This window comes from Polypterus senegalus, chromosome 15, assembly GCF_016835505.1.
Source record: "Polypterus senegalus isolate Bchr_013 chromosome 15, ASM1683550v1, whole genome shotgun sequence".
NCBI lineage: Eukaryota > Metazoa > Chordata > Cladistia > Polypteriformes > Polypteridae > Polypterus > Polypterus senegalus.
In genome coordinates this window covers 9063057-9079644 of record NC_053168.1, presented here as the reverse complement: position 1 = coordinate 9079644, position 16588 = coordinate 9063057, and the positions used below count along the sequence as shown (strand labels likewise).

The following is a 16588-nucleotide window of genomic DNA, read 5'->3' as shown; positions in this document are numbered from 1 at the left end:
TAACTTCTGGTGTTTCATACAACCATGGAGGCACCCTGGAATAACGCTGTTCTGTCAGCGAACTGGCAAAGACCGAGAGATGCACATAAACCAAACCAAAAAAAAAGATATAAAGTGAAATGAATCAGAGGGTCGGCTCATTTTGGACGGTTTTGGAGACAAAGTCAGAGAGGCGAGATACCGTTGGTTTGGTCATGTGCTCAGGAGAGATGCTGGGTAAAATGAGAGAAGGGTGCTAAGGATAGAGCTGACAGGGAAGGGGAGAGGAGGAAGGACTAAGAGGAGGTTTATGGGTGTGGTGAGAGAGGACATGCATGTGATGGGTGTGACAGAACAAGATGACGAGGACAGGAAGATATGGAAGAAGATGATCTGCTGTGACAACCACTAACTGGAAGGGCCGAAAGAAGAAGAATCCAAAGCCCAATATGAGAGACAATGAGGGTTCAAATCGAAAGCATGTGCGAGAAATGAGCACAAAAGATAAACTTGGAATACTTCAGAGATTTGGTCCCCGCAGATCGAATAAGGATTTGAATTCACAGCCATTCCTTTCATCCCTACGCATTGATTACGTGCGGGTCAGAGGTCACACCCCTAGCAACGCTGGAAGCGGAACTAATGAAGGAAATACACACTGGCGGCCTTAGAGGACCCAAAATCCTATCAGATCTCGATGCACACACATTGCAGTGCTCACTGATTTGGTGTTAAGTCCCATTTCTGAGAGCGTCTTCCACAATAATCCGTGCAAAGCCTCTAATTTCCTGTTTCTCTTTTCCCCAGCTTGGTCCTAACAACCACTTAGTTGGATGATTTCCACCATGGGCTTGTAGGTTCACCCATTATGTTGACACAAGCTGCGTTCTTCTTGGTTTAAGAGCCGTGACTCCCAATGACTCCTGTGTGCACTTCCTTTAGATCAGGGATTCTTAACCTTTCTTGAGTCATGGACCCCTGTAAGAATCGGATGAAAGCTATGAACCCCCAGAAATATTCACATAAGCACAACTTTGCTTGCAATGAATATCCATCCATCCATCCATCCATTATCCAACCCGCTGTATCCTAACTACAGGGTCATGGGGGTCTGCTGGACGGATTAAAAGGAAGAAGTCTACGTGACCATCATCATCATCAAGCCCTTCCGTGAGAACCCTAAATCCAAAGAGGACTGTTTCATTTATGTTAGGTAGAATGCCCAGAGGGGACTGGGTGGTCTCATGGTCTGGAATCCCTACAGATTTTATTTTTTTTCCAGCCGTCTGGAGTTTTTTTGTTTTTTCTCCCCCCCCTGGCCATTGAACCTTACTCTTATTCGATGTTAATGTTGATTTATTTTTTATAATTATGTCTTTCATTTTTCTATTCTTTAATATGTAAAGCACTTTGAGCTACTGTTTGTATGAAAATGTGCTATAGAAATAAATGTTGTTGTTGTTGTTGCTGGAGCCAATCCCATCCAGCACAGGGCACATGGCAGGAACAAACCCCGGGCAGCGTGCCAGCCCACCGCAGGGCGCACACACACACACACCAAGCACACACTAGGGACAATTTTAGAAACACCAACCCACCTCACCTGCATGTCTTTGGACTGTGGGATGAAACCCACGCAGACACGCGGAGAACATGCAAACTCCACGCAGGGAGGACCCGGGAAGCGAACCTAGGTCACCTAACTGCAGTGCCACCCTGCAGTGAATATAATGCACTTGTATTTATTGAGATTTGTCTAATATATACAGTATATGACATACACAAAGTATTACTAAACTTTAAAGTAAACAATCTATAAAATGTCATGGCCACTCATTGTAATTATGAAATAACACTACATGACCCCTTAGGCTGTATTCTTATTTCTGTATTTTCAGTCCCATAGATAGATAATATAGATATATGTGTATGTGCACATGCATGTTTTTGATGGTCTTATGATTTTATTATCTGTACGGTGTCCTTGGGTGCTTATAAAGGTGCCTTGAAATAAAATGTAGTATTATTATTATTATTATTATGAAATCCAGTCCTCTTGTGCAAATTAAAACAGATCTACTACTATTATGTTTTCTACTACCATTACCATTACTACTACTACTACTACAACAATACCGGGCTGGATAGTGAATGTAAATGTTAATTTTTATCTGACGCCTACGGACTCCCTGAAACCCATCCATGGGCCTCCTAGGGGTCCATGGACCTCAGGTTAAGAACCCCTGCTTTATAGACTGGGTGGATGGTTCATGAATGGAGATGGACAGGTGACTTCACCTCTTGAGGGCAACGACCCACAAAACGCAAGAGACATAACAGAAAACATTCTTCCTCATAGAAACATAATTACACAAACCTGAATTATTATGAACATTAAACTAAATAACTGTTATAAACACATAAAAAGCACTTACTAAAGATGCGTAACCAGAAAATGTGTCTACAAGTCTATATTCTATAACAGCAATATCTAAAAAAAAAAAATTAACCGTACCATCAGCTGAAGTAATACTAAATTTATAGCGTTACATGTCCACTAGATGGCAGGAATGAGACTAGTCTGTCTTAATTGAAATTGCTTGGAAGGAGTGGCACTTTAAGTTAAGTTAAGTGAACTTTATTGTCATTCATACCATACAGCAGTACAACAACGGATGCATAGCTGAACGAAATTGCGTTTCTCCAGACTCAATGTGCAGAAACAAAAAACAAGTGCATAAAAGACAAGTGCACGCAAGACAACATACAGACATTACAAACATTTCACTTCTTACGCAGAAAGTAGGTAAGACAGTGTAAGACAGCACAAGGCAGCACAATACAAACAATAAATACAAAGATATATTTAAATGTAAGCCAGTCAGTGGGTGGAATATAATATGAAAGAAAATATTGCACATCGTTTGACAGTGATTGTGTTATTGCACTATATGGATACAATATTTATACATAATATATACAATTTTCTGCTATATCTTATTCTAATGCTTATGCTGCACCTATTTCTACAAAACTTTGCGGTTGTTTCCAGTATATTCTAACGTTTAATACAGGCTAATCAAATATTACATCTTCTATGTATAAACATCTAGGGGAAAAAAATGAGCCAACTTAATAGCTGCCATTATCTCCTTCGGTGAATTTCAGCAGATTACACTCCCACTGCTAAAAGAAATCTCACTGTGGTGTGTTGTTGAACAGTGGTGCAATCCCACAGCGGAGCGCCCATGTTTAATTCGACCTTGGCGTCAGCTAGACTAAGGGCTGCGCAGTGCGTATTTGAACTTACGCATAAGCCATTGCAAACATATGTTATATTGTAACTGCTTCTATCTTTCATTGAGGTGGCCGCATAGTTTTCAAAATGCCATTTCATTTTTGATTTTTTTCCTTCCGTTGTTGAAGGTGATAAATGTAAGAATCAAAATGTAACATTGGGATACACCCTGTTTTACTTTAAAACAATATGATGAACCAAAGTAACGAGCACATGATGGTGCAATAAAGAACAGCAAGTTACTCTCCGTAGAGGTTGGAGGTCCGTTGACCGGGTGGCTCATCTCTTCCGGCAGTGCCCTGCTTTCACAGCTTGGGGTCTTGAAGGGGCGGAGTCAGTTGCTTTCAATGGGCATCTCTTCTCTGAGCTGTGGGAGTGTCCTGGGGTTGTAGTGCCGAACTCTGATGAGCCTGGAATGTGACCCTTTACAATCTCACTACAAGTTGCCACCATCAGCTGAAATAATGCTAAATTTATAGTGTTACATGTCCACTAGATGTCAGCAATGAGACACTAGTCTGTCTTAATTGAAATTGCTTAGAAGGAATGGCACTTTGTGTAGTTAGTCTATCCATCTTCTGCTGTATCTTATTTGAATCCTTAAGCTACACCTATTTGTACAAAACTGTGGTTATTTTCAGTGTATTCTAACATTCAATACAGGCTAATCAAATGTTACATCTTCTATGTATAAACATCTAGGGGAAAAAATGACACAACTTACACTGTGTGCACAATTATTAGGCAAGTGAGTATTTTGACCATATCATCATTTTTATGCGTATATTCCAACTCCAAGCTGTATTAACTTGAATGCTTATTGGATTTAAGCACGTCAGGTGATGTGTATTTGTGTAATGAGGGAGGGTGTGGCCTAAGGAGATCAACACCCTATATCAAGGTGTGCAGAATTATTAGGCAGCTAGTTTTCCTCGGGCAAAATGGGCCAAAAAAGAGATTTAACTGACTCTGAAAAGTCAAAAATTGTAAAAAGTCTTTCAGAGGGATGCAGCACTTTTGGAATTGCTAAGATATTGGTGTGTGATCACAGAACCATCAAACATTTTGTTGCAAATAGTCAACAGGGTCGCAAGAAAGCGTGTTGAGAACAAAAGACAAATTAGCTGCCAAAGATTTGAGAAGAATCAAACGTGAAGCTACCAGGAACCCATTATCCTCCAGTACTTTCATATTCCAGAGCTGCAACCTACCTGGAGTGCCCAGAAGTACAAGGTGTTCAGTGCTCAAAGACATGGCCAAGGTAAGGAGGGCTGAAACCCAACCACCACTGAACAAGAAACATAAGTTGAAACGTCAAAACTGGGCCAAGAGATATCTGAAGACAGATTTTTTTCAAAGGTTTTATGGACCGATGAGATGAGAGTGACTCTTGATGGACCAGATGGATGGACCTGTGGATCAGTAATGGGCACAGAGCTCCACTCCAACGTGGAGGTGGGGTACTGGTATGAGCTGGTATTTTTAAAGATGAGCTAGTTGGACCTTTTGCATTGAAGATGAACTCAAAATCAACTCCCAAACCTACTGCCAGTTTTTCAAGACACTTTCTTCAAACAGTGATACAGGAAAAAGACCAGGATTTTTAGGCAGGCCAATGCTCCATCATTTGCATCGAAGTTCTCCACTGCGTGGCCAGCCAGTAAAGGCCTTAAAGATGAAGGAATAATGACATGGCCCCCCTTCCTCATCTGACCTAAACCCTATCGAGAACTTGTGGGCACTTCTTAAACGCTAGATTTACGGGGGAGAAAAACAATCCACCTCTCTGAAGAGTGTCTGGGAGGCTGTAGTCACTGCTCCACAAAAGCTGATCGTCAACAGATCAAGAAACTGACAGACTCCATGAATGGAAAGGCTTATGACTGTTATTGGAAAGACGGGTGGCTATATTGGTCATTGATTGATTGATTGATTTTAAATGTCAGAGATGTTTATTTGTAAATTTTGAGGTGTTTGTTTATTATTCTCACTATAACAGATGAAAATAAACAAGTGAGATGGGAAAATGTTCATTTTTCCTTTAGTTGCATAATAAATCTGCACACTAATAGTTGCCTAATAATTGTGCGCACATATGTATTCCCCTGATGATGTTCACACTCACATTTCCGTTGTGAAACATTCAGGTTTCAGGTTTATTAACATTTTGGATTGACTGATAGCACTGTGTTTGTTCCATATTAAAATGAATCCTCAAAAATACAACTTGCCTAATAATTCTGCACTCCCTGTAATAGCTGCCATTATCTCCTTCAGTGAATTTCAGTAGATTACATTCCTACTGCTAAAAGAAATCTCACTGTGGTGTGTTGTTGAACAATGGTGCAATTCCACATCAGAGCGTCCATGTCCATTCAACCTTGGCTCCAACTAGACTAAGGGCAGAGTGCTGCGCTGTGTGTATTCAAACTGCACATAAGCCATTACAAACATGTTATATTGCAACAGCTTCTATCCATTACGGCTGCCGTGTAATTTTCAAAATGCCATTTCATTTTTTTTTTTCCCTACGTTGTCAAAGGTGATAAATGCAAGAGTCAAAATGTAACGTTGGGTCCCCCATTTTACTTGAAAACAATGCGAAGAACTAAAATAACAAGCACACGATGGAGCAATAAAGAACAGAACGTTACTCTCCAGATAGGTTGGAGCTCCGTCGACCGGGTGGCTCATCTCTCCCAGCAGTGCCCTGCTTTCACAGCTCGGGGTCTTGAAGGGGCGGAGTCACTTGGCTTCAATGGGCATCTCTTCTCTTCTCTGAGTTGTGAGGGAAGTGTCCCGGGGTTGTAGTGCCGAACTCTGATAAGCCTGGAATGTGACCCTTTGACACACACGTGTGACACTTCATCTTGTTGCTCTATGACTAGTTCTTTATAACAGAATCACTTTATTTCTCCAAACTTTAAACTGAATTTTCTCAATAAAATTTCCCAAAGTCGTAATAAACGTTAAGCAATGCAAAAACCATCCGTGCGTTTCTACCACGATGAGGAGGTCATCGGCGTCTTTCCGTTCACAAACATTTGTTCCCACTTCTGTGACTGGTGAAGCCTAAAACCATGAAGCTGCAGGCCTAGTGTCACTGACCAAGGGGGGCTACTGTCCAACTCTGACCCTGACTAGTAAGAATGGGCAAAATTGAACTCTTTTACGGCTAATTATTATTATTTTGTTTTTTTTTCCTTTTGTTCCTGGTCCGAGTATTTTTCCAAAAAACTTTTTTGAAAGCACACAAAGCAACGATTTGACACATAAATCAATATAAAATACTTATTTATGACAAAGGTCACTCTGCTTTATGTTCCATGAGACCCTCTAATATACAAATTAATACACTTATTACCTACCTGATATCTCATCACTCGTAAGCTGAAAGGCACTCTCTGGGGGGGGGGAAAAACATCTTGAAGTAGTCGAGTGGCTGGTAATCGGTAGTGCCCGCTAGCACGCCACGTTATTCGATCAAGCCCAGTAGCCAGCTTGCCTCCCACGGATATCTATGTCTGTGTGGTCCTCCCAGGGTGAACGATCAGCTGATGCAGGTTACCTGTCTTGTTTGCATCAAAATCGGACTTCGCCAAGTGTCTGTGCGGTCCGCCCAGGTGAACGCTGCCGTCGGCCCGTCTTAGGACTGATCAGCTGATCCAGGTACCTGACTTGCGTTTCTGCTCTCCAGATCACTTGCATCAAAATCAGAATTCAATAAGTCAAGAGTCCGACTCGGCAATAATACGCCATCGATGAATAAATAATCCGCACCGAGTATTTTGCTTTGCCCTCTCACTCGAAGTCGATGCCATTCTAGACGTCGTTTGCTCTGCGCCACTCACACACACAGGCAGGGATTCGGCGTCAAGTCAACGAGTCTAACAGTCCTCCTAGCAAAGAGGGGTCTACCTATAGAACGTAACGGTGAGTCTTCGTCGATGTTTACCACGTTTTTTTTCAGCCTCTGCCCCTGAATGGCGACTTTAGTCGACATCTGCCCTAAAAGAGTTAAGGGGCTCTCCCAATTCAGAGAAAGGGGATCAGATGTGTTAGCTAGTGCCCAGGACGTGGATGAGCCCTTTATACCCCCTCATGTCTGGCCTTCTCCTTCCCTCGATCACTCGTGTCTGTCCACACATTTCAGTGAGAGCAAACACTGCATGGTTGTTATAAAAAGAGGAATGTGATATTCCAGGAGAGACGGCTGGAGGATGCAACAACATGGCTGGCAAACTCGGGTCAGAATACCAAAAGCCAAGGAGACGTATGCTGTCAGGAGAGTGCCATAAATAATAATAATACGTTTTATTTATATAGCGCCTTTCATCCACGCAAGGACACTTTACAATTCAATAAACACATTAACAAGACAACAGAAATTACATACAAGAAAATGAATAATACTCATTACAGGAGTTTGAAATGAATGACAGATTCCAAATTTTAGGGGCCATCACACTGAAAGCTCTGCCCCCCATAGTTGCTAAGCTGTATTTAGGTACAGCGAGTAAGTTAGCACTGGAGTGAGTGTAAGGACAATGAGGGGCTAAACCATGAAGGGCTTTAAAGGTGATGAGAATAATTTTATATTTGATTCTTGAAAAGACTGGTAATCAGTGCAAATCATAAAGGACAGGAGTGATGTGAGCAGATGGCTTTAGTGTGTGTAAGCAGACGAGCGGCAGAATTCTGAACATACTGTAATCTATTGAGTTATTTAGTCAGGAGGCCATAAAACAATGCAATGTAATAAATGATGAAATACACACAAACATAACATGTCCAATTGGATAAAACACTCAATCTTCTTTTGTTCTTTATGATCTGACAGGTCAGGACGTCTGACCCAACTCGACTGGTCTTCATCGACAATGCGGGCAGACCACAGCACCCGGAAGATAATCTCAACTTTCGCATTTTAGAAGGAATTGATGAGTAAGTATTGTCAGGAAACGAGAATTTGATGTAAGAAACGAGAAATGGGGGACAACAAGAGCAACAAAATCGCAGGGGGGACAAAGGAGGGCTGGGCTTGGTCATTACTTGGGTGGTAAACTAAGTGGTTAGGAAGGTCCGGCGGATTTAGAAAGTATTGAGACCCTTTCACTTTCTGCACACTTGATTGTGTTATTGATTGAGATTTAATTTGAAGTGGAGACATTGAGATCAGTCTAAGCTCAATGACCTAACATGACATAGTGAAGACATTTTCAGGAAGGGTTTTCAAATGTTTTAAAAGTCAAAAACTGAAATCTCTCAATCCTAAAAGTATGCAGACCCTTAACTTGGTACTTTGTAGAAGCCCCTTTGGCAGCAATTCCAGCACTGAGTCTTCTTGATGAAGTCTCTACAAGTTTTGCACGCCTGGATATGGACCTGTCAGATCCTCTCAAGCTCAAGCTGAAGCATCGATGAACTGTCATCTTCTGGTCTCCCCACACGTGTTCTCTAGGAGTTAAGAGTGGGCTTTGACTGGACCACTCAAGGACAACTCACAGACGTGTCCCCTATCGCTCCGGTCTTGTCTTGGCTGTGCGCTGCAGGTCCTTATAGAGCTGCAGAATTTTAAAAATTATTTTGACAAAAGTAGATATAGAAAAATAAGAAACAAAATTAGAGGAATACTCCACCCAAAAATATTATTTTATGTCTGTAAAAGAGGACAAAAGAGAAAGAGTTGGGGTGACACCGCGACTCCTATACATTATCAAGGCAGAATATTTTAAGGCTTTTTAGCCAAACAAAGTAGGTCCCTAAGGACACGAGTCTCAATTTAGACTGGTCACACTTCCTGTTAAGTGCAGGCCAGACAGGAAGAGGCGTGGCCAGAGGGGCAGACACTGGAAGAGGCAGTTGGACTGTCAATCATCCAGTCTGTAGAGGGTAGAAGAGAAGCAGCATTAATATACACTGCCATCTTGTGGATCGGCGTGGAATTGCCACCATCGGAGACTTTAAGCTGTCCCCAAGGTGCACATGTGTGACATATGTTACTTACCTCATTTGTTTTGTAGTGACAGCTGACAAAAAAAGTTTATGGTACAAAACAAGCCAATGGTGACCGATGCTGTACAATGTAAAACGATGTGAAAAATATCCATGGACAAATAATTATATTATTTTTTTTTTTAATTGTCTGGAAAAAAAGTAACGAGTCGAGTGTTGCCCAATGTAGTGGAGTAAGAGTAGCGTTTCTTATTCACAAATGTACTCAAGTAAAAGTAAAAAGTATGATGCAGTAAAACTACTCTTAGAAGTACAATTTTTTTTAAAAGTTACTCAAGCCGAAAAAGTTTGAGCACCCCTGGCATACATCATCAGTTTAACAATAACGTGTAAACATTGAACATGCCATGTAAATGTAAAGATGTAATGAGAATAATAAGCTGCTATGTCCCCGTCATGGTCCTGGTAATACATTTCATTTTTTTATCATAATTAAATGTAGCTAAATGCAGTTTTACCTATACACTGTGTGCACAATTATTAGGCAAGTGAGTATTTTGACCATATCATCATTTTTAATGCGTATATTCCAACTCCAAGCTGTATTAACTTGAATGCTTATTGGATTTAAGCACGTCAGGTGATGTGTATTTGTGTAATGAGGGAGGGTGTGGCCTAAGGAGATCAACACCCTATATCAAGGTGTGCAGAATTATTAGGCAGCTAGTTTTCCTCGGGCAAAATGGGCCAAAAAAGAGATTTAACTGACTCTGAAAAGTCAAAAATTGTAAAAGTCTTTCAGAGGGATGCAGCACTTTTGGAATTGCTAAGATATTGGTGTGTGATCACAGAACCATCAAACATTTTGTTGCAAATAGTGAACAGGATCGCAAGAAACGTGTTGAGAACAAAAGACGCAAATTAGCTGCCAAAGATTTGAGAAGAATCAAACGTGAAGCTACCAGGAACCCATTATCCTCCAGTACTTTCATATTCCAGAGCTGCAACCTACCTGGAGTGCCCAGAAGTACAAGGTGTTCAGTGCTCAAAGACATGGCCAAGGTAAGGAGGGCTGAAACCCAACCACCACTGAACAAGAAACATAAGTTGAAACGTCAAAACTTGGCCAAGAAATATCTGAAGACAGATTTTTTTCAAAGGTTTTATGGACCGATGAGATGAGAGTGACTCTTGATGGACCAGATGGATGGACCTGTGGATCAGTAATGGGCACAGAGCTCCACTCCAACGTGGAGGTGGGGTACTGGTATGAGCTGGTATTTTTAAAGATGAGCTAGTTGGACCTTTTTGCATTGAAGATGAACTCAAAATCAACTCCCAAACCTACTGCCAGTTTTTCGAAGACACTTTCTTCAAACAGTGATACAGGAAAAGACCATGATTTTTATGCAGGCCAATGCTCCATCACTTGCATCGAAGTTCTCCACTGCGTGGCCAGCCAGTAAAGGCCTTAAAGATGAAGGAATAATGACATGGCCCCTTCCTCATCTGACCTAAACCCTATCGAGAACTTGTGGGCACTTCTTAAACGCTAGATTTACGGGGGAGAAAAACAATACACCTCTCTGAAGAGTGTCTGGGAGGCTGTAGTCACTGCTCCACAAAAGCTGATCGTCAACAGATCAAGAAACTGACAGACTCCATGAATGGAAAGGCTTATGACTGTTATTGGAAAGAAGGGTGGCTATATTGGTCATTGATTGATTGATTGATTTATTTTGAAATGTCAGAGATGTTTATTTGTAAATTTTGAGGTGTTTGTTTATTATTCTCACTATAACAGATGAAAATAAACAAGTGAGGTGGGAAAATGTTCATTTTTCCTTTAGTTGCATAATAAATCTGCACACTAATAGTTGCCTAATAATTGTGCGCACATATGTATTCCCCTGATGATGTTCACACTCACATTTCCGTTGTGAAACATTCAGGTTTCAGGTTTATTAACATTTTGGATTGACTGATAGCACTGTGTTTGTTCCATATTAAAATGAATCCTCAAAAATACAACTTGCCTAATAATTGTGCACACAGTGTAGTAATTTATTGCAATAAATGTTATATATAAACGTCTACGCGTGGAAGTGTGTGTGTGTGTGTCTGTCTGGCCCAGGGTCAGGGCTCCACCTCTGACGAAACAGAAAACTCGCTTAGCCGCTAAAAAAACAAGCGAAGCGAGCACATCGGCAAAACGAAACCGCCAAAGAAAGATAAAGTCACTTAGCCGCTAACATCGGTAAACCAGTATCCCTTTTACTTTTCCTCCCGCCACTAATGCACAAGCAATGTCGAGCACGTCGGCAAAACGAATCCTCCTAGGAGAGAGACGCCCAAAGGAGTTCCCTTCAATTACCTGACATCTCAACATTTCAGTTTATTTTCTCATGATCTCAATAGTTTCTAGGACCCTGGACTTTTTACAGCACGGGCTTACACAGCTAGTATTATATAATACTTACACTTTTTCTATGTTTTAGGTGACCACAACTCTATTTACTATGCATGTAATCTCGGTAATGCATATGTAATCATGAAAAAATTCCACCGCCGTTTTCGACCTCCTTACGTGCGAAAATATTTTCAAATAAAGTTTGATTATAAATAGAGAGAAACGATTGTGTATCGATATTACCAATTAGTTACGATCAGAAACAAAAGAGATGAGAAATATCGCACAACTGGAAGTGGTTCTGATGACCTTTTCCTCCATCTCAGTATTCGAGAAAGTCGAGGGAGCGCCCTCCCGATTTTTTCACTTACTTGTAAACATTTCCTAATGTCCTGTTCTTGTTTTATCATTCTGGTGTGTCGAATGAGGGGAAAAAAAAAATGAAATGATTTTAACACAAGGCTGTGACACATCAAAGTGTGACGAAAGTGAAGGGTCTACTGAGTTTCTGATGCCGCTGTATTTGGACCGAGCAGCATTGATTTGTGGCAAGCAGCAAACCGTGGTGCACGAGGCATGTTGACGGGACCCCCTCTCAGTTTCTGAGTGGATGTGTCGATGCTGCTACTCCAGTACTGTTCGCGCGTCACCCCCTTTGACGGGTTGCCTTTCTTTCTCTGTCTTTTCCCACCAGAGTTCCTCAGACGGCAGTTTCTGTGCTCCGATCGGGATGCTTGGAGAGCAGGCTCCTCCAGTCTCTCTACACGGACAAGATCTTCTGGGAAAGCCAGGGACAAACGCCTGGGATCAAACGCCTCATCAACACCGTCGAGCGAAGAGGAACGCTCCTGCTGAAATACGTGCGTGACTACAAGCTTAAACTTGGCCCGGACCGCTAGTCTGTTGGACCACCTCTGTGGCCTGGCGCTTGAGTTCACCGCCTGGACAAGATAGGCCTCTCCACGCTCACTTTGCAGGTTGTCACCTATGCCTTTGTCAAGTGGGGGTGTACAGTTTGCGGGAGTCACAGTCGTGGCCCCTTGAGGTGTTGAGACTGAGGTCAAATGTGGAATGAAATTGATTTTGGAAGTGAATGAGCCTCCTGGAGGGAAGCTACAAGGTGGTGTGACATTCCTTCATTCAGGTTTTGATGGACGTCTTGTTAGCGGTGCTACATGATTAACGTCGTCATAAGTGTACTTTGTGCCGAAAACCGTCTATTGTAGCATTGTCCTGTTTACATGGTCTGTGTGTCTATGTGAATATGGTCCCCAGGAAACAGAGGAGGAGAACACCGTGAAACCGTCGTCCCTCATGATAATTTTTCTTGTCAATCCCATCATCTGCATTTGGGTCATTTACTATTTAAACAGGAGGACAACAAAATTTGTAAAAATTCCCATTTTATTATATCGACGCTTCATTGCAGAGCCAGGAGAAAGCAGCAATCCAGATCACTGACACCTTCTTCTGCTTGCCACTTTCAACGCCTGATGACGGAAAACCTCGGGATTCTGGATTACGCCGACGAACAGAGGACAAGCACGGTGAGACTCTGTCTTGATGGCTTGCTCCTCTCCCCAAACAACATTTTCATCCGTATATAATTGCCGTACGACACTTTTTTCCCAGCTGAACAAGGCTCACAAACGTTACCCATCTTCCATTTCATCTTCTGGACTTTTATGTGCGTTCCGTGTTTTCCGTGTGTCTCATTGATTTCATGTTCAGTGTGGGGGTCAAGGGAAGGTTCGTGTTGTATATTCGTTTTTTTTTTTTGTTGCATCTTTTCATGAATACATTCCGCCTGTCACTTTTGGGGTCAAGTGTTATGTCGGGGCTGGTTGGGATGTGATATATATGTATATATCTATTGTTTGGAGTTTGTTTCATTTTTTTTATTAATATATACTCACTTTATTATTTTACGTATGGTTTGTCTTTTGACTTATCTTTGATCTTTATCTTATTTGGAAGAAGTACGACTTGTCAAGTCTAACGTTCCTCAGCTTGCCAGGCCGCAGGTCTTGGTGGTGTATCTGCCGTTCGGGGAGAGGGAGTCGGCCGTTTGAGTCTCTTCTTGTATTTCATTTCAGTCACGTTGAGTTCCACCATCCTTAGTTTGGAGACCAACTGCCTTGTATTTTGCACCGTCAACAGAATGTTGGGTGACTGGACTGGAGTGGGCCAACCCCCCCATATGTTAGTTTCTGTCTGGCAGTATTGCTAAGGCACAGGGACTTGGGGTGAACATGACCAACGCAAACAGATGGTGGCTCAGCCAGCAATCAAACCCATTTTCACGTGGGCTTCCTCTTGTTCCTTGCATTTTATGACTGCAAAGTATTTAGTCTCATATAAACTTGGCCTCCTGTTTGTCATGAACTTGGGAGGCCCAATGAGTTCCATAAGCTCACCACCAGTAGTCCCCTACTGTGCAAATCTGCGAACGATTGATGATGAGCATGAGATTTGCACTGTGGTGGGGTGGAGTGTAGTGTAGTGACGACACTGAGCAGAGAAGATGGAGGGCTGACACAGAAAGAGATTAGCTGATGTCACCAGGGAAGTGGACCGATCACGGTCTGCTCAGAGGTGGGCTCTACACCGGGGACGGACAGACAGAGCTCTCCATTTACCGTATATACTTGCGGATAAGTTCTCCCACAGATAAGTCAGGACTTGATTTTACCGTATAATTTCTGGTATTTTATAATTTCAGTTGTATAAGTCAATTGTGGAAAACTCACGCTATTGGTCCAAGAGATTCCGATATGCTAACGCCCGCAAACCTGAGAGAGGAACCACGGGGCACACGGCCTTTTTTTTCTGTGTGGGTGCGGCAATGCGCTGTGTCAGCGTGTGCTTCTAATCTCTCAAACTCTCTACTGTGCTTACGTTTAGTATACCGCATATACCCGCGGATAAGTCGGAGCTTGATTTTACCACATAATTTCTGGTATTTTATAATGTCAGTCGTATAAGTCGAATGTGGAAAACTCGCGCTATTGGTCCAAGAGATTACGATATGCTAACACCCACCTGAGAAAGTAACCATGGAGCACACTGCCTTTTCTTTTTTTTCTATGTATTGTGCCTACGTGACCACACGGTAATAATCAAACTATTCCGAAGCGACATTTGGACTGATTTGTGTTTTTTCTATCTCATACCCTCGTACACCTTTATCGTAAGAGCATCACTTAACTACGATGGAGCGTTCGATCAGAAGAAAATATGAAGATGGTTTTAAATTAAAAGGCGTTGAAGTGGCGAAAGAAATTGGTGACTGAGCTGCTGAAACAAAATTGAGAAACTAATGTGTGATTGGAGGAGGCAAGAAGATGAAAAAAAAAAAAGTGTCTCAGTTTTGAACGGGTGTATAAGTCAGGGTCTGATTTTATGATCAATTTTTTGAGTTGCAAGACCTGACTTGTACGCGAGTATATACGGTAGTTCATGCTGCAAAGCGCTCACCCCTGAGTCGCAGAACATGGACTCGCAGTTCCCACCGGCAGTTCACCGCAGCGCTTTGAAACCTGCAAACACAAACGTCCAAAGTGAACAGAACAGTGGAGTGTGTGTACGCAGTCAATGCTGGCGACACACTGACAGTAGCCGAGGGGTGAATAAGCCACGCCCCCATATTTCAACAGTCCCCGCCTCCTCGACTGTGCGCTCAGTACCGTTGACATTAAAAGGACTGTAGTTAGGAGCCTGGTAAAGAAGCTAGGAAGCAGGTCAGAAACCTACCTGGTGTGCCCAGCAGAGGCAACATTAACTTTGGTTCAACCCCAAGGCAACCTGCTGGCTTTATGTGAAGTAGGCCGCAATAATGGGAAGCTGGCAAAATATAATAATCATTTCCGGCGCCGCATCCGAGTGGCAGCCTTTCCAGCAGCTCTGTATATGACTTTATCTTTTTACCTTTTTATCTCTATTTTTCTCTATTTCACTGATCACTTCTACCACTTTCTTTTATTTGGAATTGCTCCCTGGACACTCCACCCGGGGGAGTAAATGCTAACATTACTCAAATATTGTTTCTTTGTATCAGTATACTGCTGCTGGATTATGTTGGGATTAATAAAGTATCTACCTACCTATCTATCTATCTATCTAGTATATAGTGCCTTTCATATCTATCTATCTATCTATCTATCTGTCTGTCTGTCTATCTATCTAGTATATAGTGCCTTTCATATCTATCTATCTATCTATCTATCTGTCTGTCTATCTATCTATCTAGTATATAGTGCCTTTCATATCTATCTATCTAGTATATAGTGCCTTTCATATCTATCTATCTATCTGTCTGTCTATCTATCTATCTAGTATATAGTGCCTTTCAAATCTATCTATCTATCTATCTAGTATATAGTGCCTTTCATATCTATCTATCTATCTAGTATATAGTGCCTTTCATATCTATCTATCTATCTAGTATATAGTGCCTTTCATATCTATCTATCTATCTATCTGTCTGTCTATCTATCTAGTATATAGTGCCTTTCATATCTATCTATCTATCTGTCTGTCTATCTAGCTTAAATAAAAAAATCACAAAAAGTGGAAGGGTGACCGTGAACCTTCATCTTGTTATTAAAGAGCAAACAAAGAATCTTTATAAATAAGATTTCTTTTTCAAAATCATAAGCCCTCTTCACAAACATGACCTCAAAAAAAATAAAATAAAATGGACAATCCTGACGCAAGCAATGTCCTATTTGTGTAATCTGTTAGAATGATCCAAAAACGGAGTAGAGAAGGTCAAAAGCCAGTCATTTAAAATAAGCAACAGCACGAACACGGAGAACTCGCTGACACCTGACTTCCACGATGCATACCAATGAATTCTTCTTCTCTGGTTTAATGGTGGTGGGATAGCAGCTATCAGGTGAATTAGCGCCACCATCTGACGCTGGATATCTGCCGTATTTTAACAC

General features: G+C 41.7%; 1 protein-coding gene across 2 annotated transcripts in view; it reads left to right on the top strand.

The window, feature by feature from the left end:
* The window catches only part of gask1a (golgi associated kinase 1A), a 91895-nt gene extending 78341 nt beyond the window's left edge, over window positions 1-13554 (top strand). For both annotated transcript variants that reach the window (XM_039737324.1, XM_039737325.1), the window contains exons 4-5: window positions 8118-8221; window positions 12337-13554. In XM_039737324.1, the coding sequence (XP_039593258.1) occupies window positions 8118-8221; window positions 12337-12541 (309 nt within the window). In that variant the 3' untranslated portion in view covers window positions 12542-13554. The remainder of the gene's footprint in view (window positions 1-8117; window positions 8222-12336) is intronic.
* The last annotated feature ends 3034 nt before the right edge of the window (window positions 13555-16588 follow it).